This window comes from Sardina pilchardus, chromosome 10 (genome assembly GCF_963854185.1).
Source record: "Sardina pilchardus chromosome 10, fSarPil1.1, whole genome shotgun sequence".
NCBI lineage: Eukaryota > Metazoa > Chordata > Actinopteri > Clupeiformes > Clupeidae > Sardina > Sardina pilchardus.
The window spans coordinates 10,115,273-10,133,084 of NC_085003.1; the positions used below are offsets into that span (position 1 = coordinate 10,115,273).

The following is a 17,812-nucleotide window of genomic DNA, read 5'->3' on the forward strand; positions in this document are numbered from 1 at the left end:
AGCCAGAGCTTCTTCACTGCAGGGCACTCAAGCATCACCTGATCTTTAGTTGGAAGTGTCTTTTGGAAGAGATTTTCCACAGGTGAAGGATGGAGAGGACAGAGGGTGCCTCTCATTTGGTCTTTTATGCACCCTCCCTTCCTTCCTTGATCCTCGTCCTCACTGATCTAGATAAAGAATGATGGGGCGGCAACAATGGGATAGTCTATCCAGTGTTAGTTAAAGCAAAGATCCTTAATTATTGACAAGATAGAGCAACGTAATGCATCTCTATGGAAGCAAAATTCGAACAGTTCCAGTCTGCTTAAAGGGGCGTGTTGCAAAGACGTCATAGTGGGATATCGATCTCTGTCAGATCGGCAACCCACACAAGCAGTGCATTTCGAATGTTAGCAGGTCTGCTTAAAGGGGTTAAAGATCAGTGGGAACGAGCCTTGAGGGCCGCGCATCGAAGAGAGAGTTTGAGAGCCACCCAGAGTCAGCTTTCTGGGGTTGGGCAAGCCCATCAGAGCTGGAGTCTCCATGGATGTATACTGTTAAGTCGCCCTGAAAAAAGGATATACCATAACCATAAAACAAAAATACATTATCCTAATCAAGTAATATAATCAATGTGCTTCTCATTGAATTGGATTTCCTCATTGCTTTCCTTATGATAAGATAAAACTCCAAGATAAAAAACTCCAGCACATTTTTTTTTTTTAACAATTTATTTTACTCTCCTTTATCTGGGGTGCGAGCCTGGATGATCCTGGCTATTGCATGGTAGGCACAGTATCTTTTCTGAGGCACTTCAAAACAGTCTCCACTGGGGGGCTCTGGTGTTGTAGCCTACCCATTGTAGATGCACAAGGGGAGTTCAGATATCCTTGGACGTCAGGATGTGTCTCCACGTTCAAAAACGAGCCCTGGTAAATCAATGTAAAGGAATCAATGGTTCACTCGAAGAGATAGAATAGCTATAATCACTTTCAGATTTGACCTGTTAGTACTACAGGCTTTTGTAATAGGCTAGACCTAACAGGTCAGCTCCTTCCCAGAATCTGAAGCGAAACGCGTGGCTGAGCCAATCACACGAGGACTTGCAGGGTCAACTGTATTTGAGTTTTTAAAAGGTCTGTATAACTAAGACAAACCTGAAAGCTGAAACAAAATCCTGTTTTACTCTGTTCAGTTAACGTTGTCCACAACTATACCCACTAGATGGCAGCGTCTGCAAATAAGTAACCTAGGTTAAAATTACATTCCAGCAGTGAGCCAAGTAGATAACCCATCGTAACACCATTTAATTTGTCATTGTGCATGAAAATAGCTGACTTACAGAAAACAAAGACTGCAAGGTCCATGTTTTTATAGAACATGATTTCCTTCACATAATTGCGCGACTTGTGCAATAGTTAAGATGCAAGTAACGGCTGATGTTTCGCTGTATTCTACACGCCTAATGTCGTAAGCGCATTTATGTAGGCCAAAGGCTGAATTTGTCAACTGATGAAGGCAAATAAGGAAAACACAGGTAATGAATAAACTCGATGTACGGTCATAGCGTGACATGACACTGTCAGACAGACAAGCCAGTTCACCAGTGAAAATAGCTTTGCCTACCCACAGTGCCAAAGTCTGCGTAGTGAGCTGAACTCACTGCTCCTTTTGGCGGATGTAGTTAAGATGACAACGCTGATAAATCATAATGCGGTTCAGCGTATGAACCGGTGAATGATTCATGAGCGGCTCATGCCAGGCCATAAGGATTTCCTGCTCCTTTTGATTGATTAGCGATTCGTGGACCCCGCTGAAAGTTTTGATGTCTTTGAGGTTGCGCTTACGGTAAATCCTCGCATTTATTATGTATGTAGGCTAAACGGATCCCTTCATTATCCAGCCTTCTCCAGTGGTCTCTTGTGACAGCTAGAGTTGTGAGTTCATCATCCCACTTCTTTTCACAGTGATTTGTAACCATCTCTGATTATGTGATTCTTAACTAGGCATAATGGGCCACATATCTCGTGGGTGTGCATTTAATATCCAATGGTCGTCTGAAAAGATGGGTCCATCTTGCATGAAGAAATGTAACATTTGGGACATCAGAACATGTCCTTCGCTCTGACCATCTCGAATTCCTGTCACATAATAAAATAGCCCACAACCGCCATGCAAAGTCGTTATCACGTCCATCAACTCTTGTGTAAGATATCAGAGGAACAAGTAAAGGGACTGATCCAGATCTGTCTGGGTAAGTAATCCCAGTAGTTTCTGTTATTCCAACATTCAATTAACTTTTAAAACTTACTGCCACTGACTAAGTAGTCATTCCTCGCCAAGATTATGTATCTATGAAGGTGAAGAGCAAATGTAATGGCCCCAAGAAGACACATCAACTTCAGCAGACTTGTAGAGTTCAAAACAACGGTTTCTGTCGAACTCTTATTTAACCTCCAAGAGTTCACTTCATAACTGAGCTATAGTAGGAATTTGACCGCACATGTAAACCTTTAAGTTGAAACCCCTTGGTCTCCTCAAAGACCCCATACCTTGGCACAACCACCACTATCAGTGGAGATTGAATAATGAAGTCATACACCATTTGACATCTCGGTGTAGGCTATGCCAGGTGCTGTAGTATAGGTACTTGGTCATCCTTTGCTAGTCCACCCACCCATGGATTTCTTGGGGCCCATATGCTAAGTGCCTTGAGAAGATGGATGAATAAGGGATATGTGGGCTGTAGTCCTATAGGGCGCAGTGTTACATAACCATGGCTTCACTTTTAGATCGAGTTCACTTTATGTGGCTTCCACCACATGCATGTCTGGCTTTTCGTGGCTCCAGTCTTACGGCAAATGTTGGTCTTTTTGTCTTTAGTGACATTCTAATGGGACAAAGATACTCAGAGAATTAATGGGTGTCGACAAGTAATTACTTGATAAATTACCGAATTCCCCCATCTGCTCATTATTTGCACCAAATACCAAACCAAAATACGCAGAAGATAATCATGAGGGAAGTATGTAGTCATTATCAAATCAGTGTGTGTGTGTGTGTGTGTGTGTGTGTGTGTGTGTGTGTGTGTGTGTGTGTGTGTGTGTATGTTGGTGTTTCTATAACCCCCATACCAATATCCAAATGATAAGTAGCCTATGCACAAAGGCAAATTTGCTGTCAAATCCTTGTGTTATAGCACACCAGTACTCTCTTGAGCATCTAGAAGAGGGTTCCTGCTAGCATCTAAATATACAGTTACAAATGATGTAGGGTGCCAGATCTTAACATGCTGTCTGATGCTTTACTTTGATTTCTTATATCAGATAGATCTAGGTGGCAATCTACTGTAAGTTGCTGCTATATGGTAGCATGTCTTTTTTTTCTGCCAGACTCTTCCCCCCATGGGATCCCATCTCCTTTTAGTGTGTCCAGGCGGGGATGTCCATTTCTGGAATAATTAATGCACTGTCAGAAACTTTACACCCGCAGAATCCTAGATTCATTAATCTCATGTATAGGCTATAGTATTGCTTTACACCGCTACCTTAATATATAGCTAGGTTTTTCAGAAACCTTCAGTGGAATGGCTTTTGGAAATAGCATTTAAAGCCAGAGGGACTTCTCATTGCTTATGATCAGACAGAAAGTTTCATATTTTGTAATTGTGCCAAATATACATTTCAGTCTTTTTCAGTAAAGCTTAAGTCAAACATATTGCTAAATGCATGACATCTGCATAATTACACAAGATAGAAGGGGGCAGTCTCAATTTCAACTGTTCCTGGAATAAAGCTGTAAACCTGCATGTTGTGAAAGAGATTTTGATTATTACAATATTTTACTCGCCTGCTCACTACCAGCAATTTATATGAATTTTGTAAAAAAAAAATATTGGAAAATTTCCTTTTCTCAAGATGAAAGATCATTAAAGTGCCAGCATATAATAATGTGGAAAAAAACGTGATGTTTAAAAGCATGATGCCCAATTTGATCCATTGGGAAGTCGCAGACCATGACCTCATCGTCGGTCTTTCGTCCTCGACATCCTATTTAAACGCATAGATGTATTCATCATGTAGCCTACAAGTGGTAGCCTATGTTAACCCCTTCACATTTGAGAGTAATTCGATTGATCGTTGACCATTATTACAACGATGGAAGATTTAGGCGTCTTGATCACCCAGTGGTCTCAGTGTGCGAGATCTGTCAGATACACTTTCCCCCCTGAGACACGCCAAGGTAATAACATCCACTGGACCAATCGGAATTGAACACATCTTTGTCTTGTTCCGTTCAAGTTTCCCGACACTTTACCTTTCATCAGCTTTTGACACAACAATGATGCTAAAAGTGAGCTAAACATTTAATCGCTTTTTTGGCATGACTCTTAGATTCATGGACCACTTCTCATCGCCGGTAACCTCTTCAGGCAGACATGCGCAAGGGATGGGGGTGGGAGGTAAGGGATAGAGTGGAGGTGGGGGGTGAAGGGGCGGGTTTTGGTATATAATACTTCTCGCTGAGAACTTTTGCCTGTCGCCTGATTACTGGGACAGCTTCATACAACATCTCCACGTAGCCTCGGCAGCTGGGATAGTCAATTCACCTGCAAATCTTTTTTCTTACCAAATACAATTTACCACCCTGAGCACTGACATGGAGGCACAACACAAACAAGGCAACCACTCAGTATGCCACACCTGCCTAAGGACGGGGTCTTGCAAGGTAAGATGTTCTCTTAATTTCTCTTTAGAGACAGCTGTAAAGCCACGGTGACAAAGGAAGTTACATAGACTCTCTTTATTAGACGAATAAATAGAGTAGTCACTGATGACAAAACAGCTTATGATTGAATCTGCTCGTGATTGTAATTGAACCGTGTGGCACATGCAGAAGGGAAACAACACGCGTGCCTTAACCGACTGGATCCCCAACTGACAGTTGAGATGCACGTCGGTGTTGGGCTTCTGAGGTTGAGGTTTCTCAAGAAGTGGCTTATTGGTCTATTGGAGCGTCCCTACTCTGAACTCGGGACAATCCGGCGAGCAGGCTGACCGCCAGGGGGCATAGGCACTGTGGGGGTTGCTTGTGTTCAGAGGCGGGGAGCCAGAAGAGAGCTCAGCTCATAATGCTGAGTCGGAAGATTTAAGATAGATGAGTATTGAGCAGCTAGTCTTGCAACTTGTTGTGCATTGTGTAAGACAGCGGGACATCGCAGATAAAAGTCGCCCCTCTACAAACAATCATTTCCCAGAGGTGCAATAAAGAGGAGCAAGAACATGGATATTGGATTGTGGAGTTCGCTCAGACTACTTAAACTGCAGAAAGAGAGGAGTCACCTTAAAGTAAATGCTGAAGAGAGTTTCACGGACTTTACAGCCAAGTTTAACTGCCTTTCCTGTATCTCTGCTTTCCACCTTAATCTGTCATTGTCGTTTAACTGTAGCCTACATTAAAGTCTCACAATGCTTCAGTTTAATGAGCTCGGCACTGTCGTGGATGCGTTTTATGGCATATATTGTAGCCTAACGTGTTTCTTTTTCTCTCCAGATCAGAGGGATGTCCACTCCTAGACGGATGCTGGTGTGCGCCCTGGCTCTCACACTGTACATGGTAGAAGTCGCGTCGTCAGAAACGCTCTGCGGAGGGGAGCTGGTGGATGCGCTGCAGTTTGTGTGCGAAGACAGGGGCTTCTACTTCAGTAGGTGGACATGTTCTTACTATTGACTGATGTTGTTTTTCTGAAAGCAAGTATGTACAATTACGCATGTGGGTGCATGCTAAGAGGTGTGTGTGTGTGTGTGTGTGTGTGTGTGTGTGTGTGTGTGTGTGTGTGTGTGTGTGTGTGTGAGAGAGAGAGAGAGTGTGTCTGTGTGTCGACCTGCTCGGTCAGTGGCTGGTGTTGAGTTGCGCAGTTAGCTTGAGCACGACCATCGGGCTGCGCTCGCCAAGACGCCGGCCTGTGTGAGTGCTGACTGCGCGCATTCTGCTGCCTATATCTCTCCCGTTGCATATGAAAGGGCCGCGCGCGCTCCGCAGAACGAGCCACAATGGCCTGTTTGTTTACTTGCACATTCCGCCAGGGAAAGTAATAGCACCCAAGCGGCATTCCATTCAGCTCCCCAGAAATGTTCCCAGGCTACGCTCAATTGAAAAGTTGTTTGTCTAGTCAGAGGAGTGATAGTAGTCGGAGTTACCATTAGCCCATCATTACTACCAATACTATTTATCAGTTGTGTTGTCACAGTGGCATAACAATAGTCCCAAACTGTACAGGGTAGTGGTGTTAATTGCAGCGGTTCATTGACATGCATGGTTGTTAACACCATTTCACAAGGTGAAACCACCTTTAGGATTCCCCTTATTCAGCCTCGTTTTAGGGAGCAAAACAGCACATGCATTGATACCTTTCACTCTTTGCTGACAAACAAGCACTTTATTGTATTCTCTAGCTGCCCTATTCAATGAGATGATTAACGAATTTGGCTTGCCTAGCTACCCCTAATATTTAATACGTATTTGTTTTCTTACAAGAAAGTGTGAGACTGCTACAGTGCAGCCCCCCCCCCCCCCCCCCCATTCTCTTTGCCTACACTGTAGGATATTGACCCCTCACTCTACCTCCCCACTCTGTACCTATCAATGCCTGTCCCATCTCGCCTTGTTCTTGTGTCTCTCTACCTTGCTCTCGTTATCTCTGCTGAGCTGGCAAGGGGACAAGGTCAAAGGATATCCTCCATTTTGATTATTTACTCATTCAAAGCAAGGGAGCAGGGGAGAGATAGAGGGGAAAGAGAGATTATGTCCCACCAATATTTTCTGTAAAGCCATTGTCTAAAATGTTTGTACCTTAAGAATCTTCTTGATGTGTTTGGTGCATGTGTCCCATTAAACATTTCTTGTAATACTACCAAAGCAACCACAGTCAGATCAAACAAAGACACAGACAGGCAGCACGGATCAAACAATTGATTTGCCCTTGGACAAAAGAAGCCACATCAATCTACCGGTCCCACAGGGACATCTGTGTGTGCCATGGAGGGACACATCAGCTGCTCTTTGTCCAATAGCGCGTCGTTGCCTAACCGTTGTCCGCCCCTCTCTGCTCTACAGGTAGACCACTGATCAGGAATACCAGGTCACGTTCCCCGGGCCGAGGGATCGTAGAAGAGTGCTGCTTCAGGAGCTGTGACCTTCTCCTTCTAGAACAATACTGCGCCAAGCCCGCCAAGTCGGAGAGGGACGTTTCTGCGACATCTCTTCAGGTCATACCAGTGTTGCCAGTGCTAAAACCGGTAGGTGGTCCGTGAGAACCTCTCGCCCGCACACACACACACACACACACCTATCTAACCTGCAATCGAGCCCTCCTGCACCTCATTGTGTGCTGAGCGCAGGTGGATTTAGCATGCGGGATCTAATAGAAAGACATGCAAGTGTGTTTATCACACGAAAATCCATGGTGCTAAGCAAGTTATTGTCGTCCCTGCGTAAAAAGTGCTGACTCGTTCGGAAAAACGGTGTGACTCAGGAGCGTACTGAGAGGCAGTCAACATGAGGTTTCCACAGGGGTCAACGTCAGGATTCCACAGGCAGGTCGCTGTCTGCTCATGTCTGAAGGATGGCCTTTGTGACCCTAGTGGTTGACATGCACTTCAGAGGGTTTTGCCTTCCAAAAACATAAACTCCAGCAGTAAACAACTTGCAACAAATGCAAGGCCGCGCTCCTTTTCCGGTCAGCAGTTGTCATGTTACACTGATTGTTCAGAAGCTTTTATATATAGTGCAGATCCTCTGCGAAGCTGTCAGGGCCTGGAAAATGCTTTTTAAATGATGTCATTAGTGTACGCAAAGCCCCAAAAGAAGCATTACTCTCATTCCATTAAGAAGGTCTCAAGCTCTTGGCGTGGAAACTCGTTCAAGCGCTGACAACTTTGTCGGCCAGCTGTTCCTAAGCCCCTGAAGCGGCTGTGAAGAGATCGAAAGAAATAAACACGGCAATTGATCTGGGGTTGGGCTGAGGAGACCCACATTCACTGGGCTGTCTACTAAGGGACAGGATGAAAGCAGGCATTCACCAGAAGTGCTCTTGCCGCATAAATCCTAGTACTCTCTTTCTCCCTTGGGGGACCTTTCAAGCCTGAATCCACTGTTTGAGGGACTTGCTGGCCAGGAAAAGAGGTTTTGAGCTGGAATGTGTTTACGATGTTGATAGTGGTGTGTGTGTGTGTGGGTGCATGTGTATTAGGAGGGGGGTTTGGGAAGGGGTTTCAGTCCAAGAACAATGACCGGTCTCGCCTACATACTGTCAGAGGGCTTGGGAACCTGGCTGTCACCATTACCCCAAATTGTTTGAAGTTGGGGTCAGCGAGGAGTTTGTTTTAGTACAGCCTCACCAAAAGACCTGTGCACTTATGTAACCCCCAAGGAATTTGGGATCACTGTCAGGGAGAACATTCTACTAGCACCTAAACAACAAGCCAAAAGAAAAGACAGAGGGAGGACATAAGCTATATTTAGACAACTATAAGGTGCCTGGTATGCCTTGATATACATACTAACCATTGGTCTTCAAAACCCTTATACATATCTGTACTATCAGTGGACAAGGCAAGCTTTTGAGTTATACTGTATGTGAATTACGTAAAGCCGTACAGTCAAACATGTAGAGGGACCTCACTGCCAACCCATTCTCAGTATTGGCAAACCTAACGGGAGATGCTAACATGCCATTATTGTGACTGCAAAGATATCCGTAGATCTATAAAGCATACGTGTACTTAGAACTTGTATTAATCCAACTTCCCCTTTTGTTGCTTCTCTCTTCCGGTACGGGGCTTGGACCATTCGCAGGAAGTCCCAAGAAAACATGTGACCGTGAAGTATTCCAAATATGACGTGTGGCAGCGCAAGGCTGCCCAGCGCCTCCGGAGGGGCGTCCCGGCCATCCTGCGAGCCCGGAAGTTCAGACGGCAGGCGGAGCGGATCAAGGCCCAGGAGCAGGCACTGTTCCACCGACCCCTCATCACGCTTCCCAGCAAACTGCCTCCGGTCCTCATGCACACGGAAAAGTATGTCAACCACAAATGAGTTTTTTTTTTTTTTGCTTTTTTTTTGGGAAACGTTTGCACAGGAGAAGAGTTTGAAAAGAAGAGGAAGAAAAAAAAACAGACTAGAGGATTAAAGCTTTGTCTCTGACGTCATCTCGGTGGCAGTTTTCTCCTCCCTGTCACCCCCCAAGCTCGAGACCCCACCCCCCCGAACCCCACCCCACCCCACCCCACCCATACGTACATGCTCACATTCTTCCCCCATCTCTGTTCGCCCTCTGTCATTCAAAACACAAAAGGACACAACAACAACAGCAAAGCAAGAGAATAAAGAGTTAGCCGTGGAATTAAGGCTGAATGCAATTCAGGTGGATCCTTCAAGAAGAGCAACAGAGAAAGGAAGACGGAAAAGTTGTATGGCCTGCAAGTGTCAAGATGAGACTTTTTTTCTTTTTGATGTTTTTTGTGATTTCCAAGGACACCAGAATGTGCTTAGCATGAAAAGAATCCATTCCACACAATTTTTCCCAAGACAAAAGTATCTCTTTTTAGTCCTTCTTCTGATTAGTTTGCACCTAAACTATAAAGGAACATCCACACTGTAAGGAATTATTTTGTAAAATTAGATTCCTGTTCCAGCACCTTGTAATCACCAACAAAAAGCAGAAAAGAGTCTGCAAATTGCACATTGCCACGGATTACGTCAAAGTTCTTGTTAAGTAAATAAAAAAAGGCACTATTTTTTTATGGACTATGAACGTGTAGCTCAAAAAAATGTCATGGTGCTAGCTTTGGGGACGAACGATAAGAAGAGGAGATTGAAGCACGTTTTTTTTTCTTTGAATAGTTATTAAAACTTTCCGTTTTAAGGAAAGTGTGACTCTTAAAAAAAGAAGTGGAGAGAGAAGGAGGAGGGTCTATAGGCTGAACCAGCGAGAGAGGGGAAGTTATTGTTTGCGGTGGCAGTGGTGGTGGTGCGTTGGCGCTTTCTGGTGCTGTGGTACACACACACACACACACACACACACCAGGCCATGCTTCTGGTCCCGGCTGCTCCCAGGAGGCCTGCGAGCTCAGTGCACTGTGGGAAAGTGAGGGGAGGACGTCACGTCTGCGAATGGACTATACTTCCTGTTAGTGCTGCTGCGCCCCAGTATCTTACCTTGCACTTCAGGAAGTGAAACCTTAAAAGACATGGAACAAGTGGGATGTTTGTGTTTTTATTTGTTTTGTTTTTTTGTTTTGTTTTGTTTTATTTTGTTTTTATTCATTTTTTTTGTCCACATCATGGAAATGTTTCAAGGAAAAAAAGAAAAAAAACTGTCAGTTTCTGGTACCGTGACATTCCTGTTTTGGTTTTGTTCTCCTGATTTTTGTGGTAATGTTATTTACAGTTATGAAGAAAGGCACAAATTTCAATTTCAAAGGGAAAAAACGCAATAATGTCAACTAACAATATATTTTTAATGTATATCAGTAGTATTCACATGCTTTTGCCTGAAAACAAATACTTGAATATATATAAATATATATATAATTAGTTTCCAGGGACGTCATGTTATATTCTTTTAGTCTGAGCTGTATCATGCGTAATGAGCCGCAAAGCTTTTTTTGTTTGTTTAAATACAAATAAGGGCACTGTATAAAGGCATTATTTATTTTGTTATAAAAATATATATGAAAATTGGTCCAAATAATATACGTAGCACTGATGCTCAACTGACGGATTTATTTTATATGCTCTCTCTTTTTTTTCCCGATTTACTTGTAATGCTTTTTGTAGATGCTTTGTACCAAAAATATTTCCTTTTTTCCTTGTGGTTTACCACAGAGCGATTTTAAATGAATATTTCAACAGCAGCAGTAGCCTGGATTGCTTAGGCATGTTATGTCACAAAAATAGGCACATATTCTGAATACTCTTTTCTGCATGGCTCCGTGATCTGCCAAATAGGGTTACTGCTAAATGGAGAGGAAAAAAACTCAATGCCTGACTTCCATCCTGTGCAGTAGCAACTATCCAGACAGACCTATTCCAAGTATACATTGATTGTACTCAACCCACTACAGTTTAAACCACTTCAGTATCAATCATGGTGAGACAGTGATAGTATCTGTATATCTGTTTTTTCCCTACTTCTTCTTTGTGATCTTTTGCCGACTTTGTTGTGTAGAGAGATGTGTGTGTTTTCCTCTGTGCAGTATGTGGCTGGGTATGAGCGATGGGCAGGTGACAGCACCTATACTCTGTTAGCGGCACAGGGCCTTATGTTAGAAAGAGCATCTCTGCTCTACCGTACCGTTGCCTCGTTGCCTCGTGGCCATATCCAGCCAGCCACTCTAGTCAGGCTTCCTTTCATACGTACCCTAAGCTCATATAGAGGTGATCAGCGCATTTGCCACGTAGTGAGAGAGAGAGAGAGTGTCAGCATTCTCTATCCACTCTCCTCTGAATCTCTCTTAATCTCTCTTTCCCATCAACGACATGCCCCAAATGTTATAAACTGCCTTTAACCTGGAATGGGCTTGTCTCCCATCCCGTCTCGCGTCATGTGGATTCGATGAAGGGCTACCATACTGATCCTCATCTTAAGCAGTTGATATACTCAGGAAACAATGTGGTCTACCGGAGAGATTCAAGAGAGACACTCGTGGTTCCACCACCTTCCACCTGCATCTGTCGTGCTGCACGACGCTCATTCCGTTTTTGTTTTGTTTTGTTTTGTTTTTGTTTTTGTTTTTTTTTTTGTTTTTTTTAACCTGACGACTCGTTAAGGGTCCAGAAGAGTTGCGCCTGTATCCAGCCTGTGTCCTGTCCTATACTGTTTAAACTACCTGTTCTCTTATTTGTCCTCATTGTCGTGCTGAGCTGCACCTCAGCTGCTCCAAGTCATTGGCGAGCTGCTCTGCACCACTAGGCCACACAATAGCTGTGATAGCTACATCTGTTCAGTCGTCCCATTACAGTTGTATAACAAAGCAGTGCAATTATTATTATTGTTATTATTATTATTATTATTATTATTATTATTATTAGGATATCCCATGTTTCCAGTGACATTACAACATATTTCTTTGTATGTTCTACTGCTAGGACTGCATTCATTTTTGTTGTGTTTGAACAGGCTACTACTCAATTGAATGGCGTCAAAGAAATCCTATTTTTCTTTTTTCGCTGATATGAAGGGATCTCTTTTTGCCTTTCAGTGGCAAGATTTTAGTGTTGGTAGCCTTCTCATCCTGTGCCAATTTCATTACTTTAACCTCTGCACGCTAGAACGTCCGAATGCACAATTCATGTACTTTCATTTTTAATATCAATAAAAACATTTTATCAAAAGTCTTTAGTCTTCATGGTAATTGTGCTTGGTCCTGAGTGTGTGTGTGTGTGTGTGTGTGTGTGTGTGTGTGTGTGTGTGTGTGCATGTATGTGTGTGTGTTTGCGTGTGTGTGTGTGTGTGTGTGTGTTTGAGTGAGTGAAGCCACATTTTCTTTTTTATCTCAAACCTGATATGCAGTTTAAATCATTTAGTAGACCTCTATTTCCACACAGAAGTCGCTTACTGGAGCTTTTAGCATCTTTGGTGCTGTGAAAGTGTACCAACGAGAGAAGTTGCACTTAAAGTGTGACTGACCCATCTTGCTCCCAGGGAACTGCTGCACGACAGCCCTGCCTGCTTTGCACGCTAGAGAAGACCTCTGGCAGTGTGTCTTTGTGTGTGTCTGTATGTGTGCGTGTGTGTGTGTGTGTATGTGTGTGTGTGTGTGTACACTGCTGTATTAGAAATGAGTGTATGCTATTTAAGACTCCCCAGTAAAACATGCATACAGCAGACTCCTTTATGTTAGCAATATATGGAGAGGTTGCTATGAACAAATTGTCTTAAAATAACACCCCTGCTTAAAAGGGAAGTCTGTCGATACTCAATACTGTCGATACTCAATCATATCAGTGCTGCAGGTGGATGATCCTGCACGCACAAAGATAAAAAGGGTGTGAAACATCTGGAGATAAGATGTTACAGTAATGAGCTAAGAGATGGTAGAGATGGTGAATAAGATCATTTCCCAAAATGTTATGTTATGTTGCCTCAAGATTATCTGTCAGACCTCTTGTATTGGAATGTTCTGTGCGCCTTAAATTACAACACACAGTATACAGATGTAATACTGTACATATCTGAAAAACGCATGAAAAACTAGTCAAGGAAAAGAATCTACCACAAAACTCAGTTGATAAGGTCAGTTGCCAATTGGCACACTGTCTGTATTAGAAATGAGTGTATGCTATTTAAGACTCCCCAGTAAAACATGCATACAGCAGACTCCTTTATGTTAGCAATATATGGAGAGGTTGCTATGAACAAATTGTCTTAAAATAACACCCCTGCTTAAAAGGGAAGTCTGTCGATGCTCAATACTGTCGATACTCAATCATATCAGTGCTGCAGGTGGATGATTAGACCTGACCAGTTAGTTTACTGTGTGTATATGTGATATTAAGATCAGTGATCAACCCAAGCAGAAAGGTGCTACATCTGCATGGCAACAGTTACTCATATGCACAACTATGGACACCCCTGAGCGTCAACATTCACTAATAACACACCAACACCCATGTGTTGGGCACATTTTCAAGAGCACCTGATTGCTACCTGTACTGTAGGCTTACTGTACTTCATGTCAAGAACCTGTCAGTCATGCTGTTTTGTTCAAGAAGCACTGCTACTACGCTTCCCTTGATGATTGTGTTGTTATTAATTGATTATCAAGTTATCCTCACTATGGAGATTATTGGTGGGTACCTGTTATGGCAAAAGTTGAACAGAGGACAAAATGATTGTGCAAACATGGTTATCATTGTACATCTGGCAACACTGTTAAAGGCAATGCCAGCATCCAAAAGCATGATATTTGTTACAGAGGTCCTCATCAACTGCTTAGGTGTCAGAAATACAATATTTCAGAGATTAGAGAATTATGGTTTTCCCTCAGAAAGGTAGGCATTTGCAACATCAAATCAGTTTGTGCATATAAGGAAATAAGGAAGCAAAAACTTCACCTAGATCATAGAAAGAAAGAAAAATACTTTAAATGTTGCAAGATGCTGACCTGTTTAATTAAGAGCAATGTCATGCTTTAAATATTTACTCACTTCCATGTGAGATTGTATTCCCATAAGCCATCTCTATGAGATACCGTAAATATTTCAAGTGCAACTCTCCCATCTCAGGTCAATGGAGTCATCTGTTGAGTAAGAACTTTTCAAACATCAAACTTTCATGACTTTCACTGGGTCAATTCCTAACCACGAGTATTGAATGAGATTGGTGTCTCTTTCTGATTCTATATAGCTCACGTAAAGCTAAAATGATACTTGGCATAGACTGGTGCCAGTTAGAAAATAAATATGAATGTTAAACATTGGAAGCCAGATGGTTTTGTTGGCCTACTGTAGGTGTTTGGAGACATCAGTCATCTCCAACCCCGGGGGGAGTTAAAATTAGTTGAGGTAGGAGTAGAAAGTCCTCATATTTCCCCCCTTTACACACCGATACATCCAGTCAACCTTGGTTCCGAACATGATTTTACTCCACATCAAAAATACAGTGCTCCTCTATTGTCCACAAGTCAGAAACTATGGTTACATAATTAGGAAACCCTTCTCGCAGTTCCTGGTTGATTAGGAACTGACAATTAGATCGGTTTGTGGAGCAGTGAAGAAACACAATCTCTTCTTTATGCCGTGGTCCTGCTCTAACAATCACAACACAGGCGGGGATGTGGAGTGAAATTGATTTCATTATGAAATCAGGCTTTAGGGGAAAAAGACAGGGAGAGAGAGAGCAACAGGGAGAGAGAGAAAGAGAGAGAGAGAGAGAGAGAGAGAAAGAAAGAAAGTGAAAAGTGTTGTGCTCTTATTATTCAAGCCATTGCTGTTTGCTGTGTTTAGGAACACTTTGTTCAGGTCAATGCGGGTTTGGGATATGACCCCCTTTCTCCCCTCTTCCCTCCTCATTGGAGACCGGAGCAATTAGAGGCACTGCGGGTCCTGGCAAAGCATGCATGAGCACGCTTGGGTCTCGAGAGACTAGACCCCCACCACTGGGCCCTCTGTCTCCTGTTGCCAACCTGGCTCAAGCACTTGGCTGAGGCCTCCCAGCATCCCGTGCGTCCGACCAACCACAACTAACTCCTGAGCTCACACTGAGCTGCACATCCAGCCAGAGCCAGAGCCTGGGCCGAGGCTTCACATCACCCAAGGCCACTGCACACTGCACACCACTTGCATGTTTTCGTCCAAAGTTGTTGCATGTTTAAGAGTAAATACGGCAAAAAAAGGTCAGTCACGTATACTCACCAACTCCAAAATATTTGTCCGACAATGCCATGTTTTGCATCAGTGTAAAATGCTTGCTGAAAACACAGACTACCAAAAACACAGCACAACAAAGACAGACAAATACCAATGTAAATGGGACACAGGGATTCTGAGTGCATGCATGGAACTATATTCTTATTACGACCGCAGCTAGCATAGCTAGCATAACGGTCATGCAGTGATTGTCAAAGACTTTTTTCCTGTCATCTACTTCCTGAATTTTTGGTCAACAATTCCTGGGACACTGTGACAACGGGGCACATGACACTTGATGGGTATGTAGCCCCAGTAGGCTTTTACGCAAACATTTCATTTGGTCCTCCATATTTTGTACCACCATGCGGTACATCTAGTTCAGATAAAGCACTGTTACTTGGCCAGAGTAATTTGCATGCAGCACCTGAAAAGCTGTGGCATTTCTACAAATCCCTAGTAGCTGTGCCTCTCCTGTATGAGAATATAGTTTCAAGTATATGCTTAGAAAATTGCTGTGTCTCATTTTATAATAGCATTTGTATAAATTGTAAACCCACTAGTCACAATTGTAAATAGGAAAATGTTGAAGTCCTTTTGTCACTTTTTGAAGCTACAGTATATAGTGGATTCTAACCTCCTCTATGAACTCTGCTAAGCTAGGCTAACAGTGGTTGCGTTAGACTGAGTTACTGCACGCACAAAGATAAAAAGGGTGTGAAACATCTGGAGATAAGATGTTACAGTAATGAGCTAAGAGATGGTAGAGATGGTGAATAAGATCATTTCCCAAAATGTTATGTTATGTTGCCTCAAGATTATCTGTCAGACCTCTTGTATTGGAATGTTCTGTGCGCCTTAAATTACAACACACAGTATACAGATGTAATACTGTACATATCTGAAAAACGCATGAAAAACTAGTCAAGGAAAAGAATCTACCACAAAACTCAGTTGATAAGGTCAGTTGACAATTGGCACACTGTCTGAAATCAGACCAGACTACTAAAACTTAAAGTTCAGTTAATTGCTCTGTTTTGAAAAACATTAGGATCTTTATCATTATCTTTATCACTTATTTAACAAGCCCTGCAATGATACAACTTTGTGTGTTGCTGCCTGTCAACCGTGAATTCTGAGATTCCCTCTACCTCATGTCGGATATTGAAATTAGACCAGTCGAGCAGGAAATCTTTTATTTGACTTTAATCTAATGGCTGCGGTTGACTTGGATATGCAAATATTAGTGGTAACAGATATGTTACCACTCCCTGTGCCAGCAGTTCACACGACAATGAAACACACAACAAGGTGTGTGTATGTGTGTGTGTGTGTGTGTGTGTGTGTGTGTGTGTGTGTGTGTGTGTGTGTGTGTAGGTGTGTGTGTGTGTGTGTGCGTGTGTGTGTGTGTGTGTGTGTGTGTGTGGATGTGTGTGTGTGTGTGTGTGTGTGTGTGTGTGTGTGTGTGTGTGTGTGTGTGTGTGTGTGGTGTGGTGTGGTGAAGGGGGGTGGGGGGGGGGGGTGGGCTGACATTGCAAATCTGCACCTGCTGCCCAGCCCAGGACATTGTGACAACAAACAAAACATCAGGACATTTAGTATGAAGAAGATTAAAATCTACCCTCTTTAATCGCATCACTGATACGTCCCCTTGGTACCCCATCCATGTCCTCAGTGTTTTATGTCTAAAACATCCTGATCTGATTGCCTTTATTAACACTACAAATGCTGAAGCACATAGGAAGCAGGAAAAGAACAACCTCAAGCCCTCTGGGTGAACTGGCATGCACTGGCTAACCTCATCTCACCTTTGAACCTCAAAGGAAATCTAAGACACAGAATTACAGTGGAACTGTCAAAGTTTGCAATTGAGCCTCAGTGTCTCAGTGCTGAGATCACCATTTCAAAATGGGAGATTTGCTGATTCACTAAATCTGAAAATGAGATGCTTTTGTAGGCACAATGCACTATTAAATATAGGTATCATTTTGCTGAGAAAGTATTCTAAAACTTCCTGTTTTTTATGAACCACTCTTTCATGTTGAGGCATTGGAAACAAATAGTCCAAGATATGTCAATATTGTGCAGATGGAGAGAAATGATGTATATTGGATTATACAAAAATCAGTTGATGAAACTATTAATACAAAGTTGTTTCCAATATATTGAAAAGGTTTTGACTTTGAAAGATAGGTAGGCATGCTAGTAGAGAAAGTTTAAAGTAATTCCGCTGAGAGAAAACGTCTCTTGTGTTTATTGCCCAGTTTTGCACCTTTTCCACAGTTTTATAACTAACTCTAACACCAGTAGAAAGTAGCGGATAAAGCTGGCTAGCACGCTAACTTGATGATGCCTTACTGTTAAACACGTAGTTACCCTCTCAGTGGTCCTTCAAATGACCATAAAGCGTGTGAAATGTGTGAAT

At 42.8% G+C, this 17,812-nt stretch overlaps 1 protein-coding gene across 3 annotated transcripts; it reads left to right on the forward strand.

Moving 5' to 3' along the window:
* Nucleotides 1-1,900: 1,900 nt before the first annotated feature.
* Nucleotides 1,901-12,375, forward strand: igf2b (insulin-like growth factor 2b). 3 transcript variants are annotated; one of them, XM_062546471.1, is made up of 4 exons: nucleotides 1,901-1,916; nucleotides 5,533-5,683; nucleotides 7,096-7,277; nucleotides 8,836-12,375. In XM_062546471.1, the coding sequence occupies exons 2-4, from the start codon at nucleotides 5,542-5,544 to the stop codon at nucleotides 9,070-9,072; spliced, it is 561 nt and encodes a 186-aa protein (XP_062402455.1). In that variant the 5' UTR covers nucleotides 1,901-1,916; nucleotides 5,533-5,541; the 3' UTR covers nucleotides 9,073-12,375. The 3 variants fall into 3 exon arrangements, with proteins under 3 accessions (XP_062402455.1, XP_062402456.1, XP_062402454.1); XM_062546472.1 differs by lacking the exon at nucleotides 1,901-1,916 and adding an exon at nucleotides 4,503-4,707; XM_062546470.1 differs by lacking the exon at nucleotides 1,901-1,916 and adding an exon at nucleotides 4,569-5,327.
* The last annotated feature ends 5,437 nt before the right edge of the window (nucleotides 12,376-17,812 follow it).

Excerpts from the sequence above, each read along its gene's own strand:
- igf2b (XM_062546472.1), top strand. The coding sequence starts at position 4,639 with ATGGAGGCACAACACAAACAAGGCAACCACTCAGTATGCCACACCTGC. Across the intron at positions 5,684-7,095 it reads AGACAGGGGCTTCTACTTCA|GTAGACCACTGATCAGGAAT; the intron begins GTAGGTGGACAT and ends TCTGCTCTACAG. Across the intron at positions 7,278-8,835 it reads TGTTGCCAGTGCTAAAACCG|GAAGTCCCAAGAAAACATGT; the intron begins GTAGGTGGTCCG and ends GACCATTCGCAG.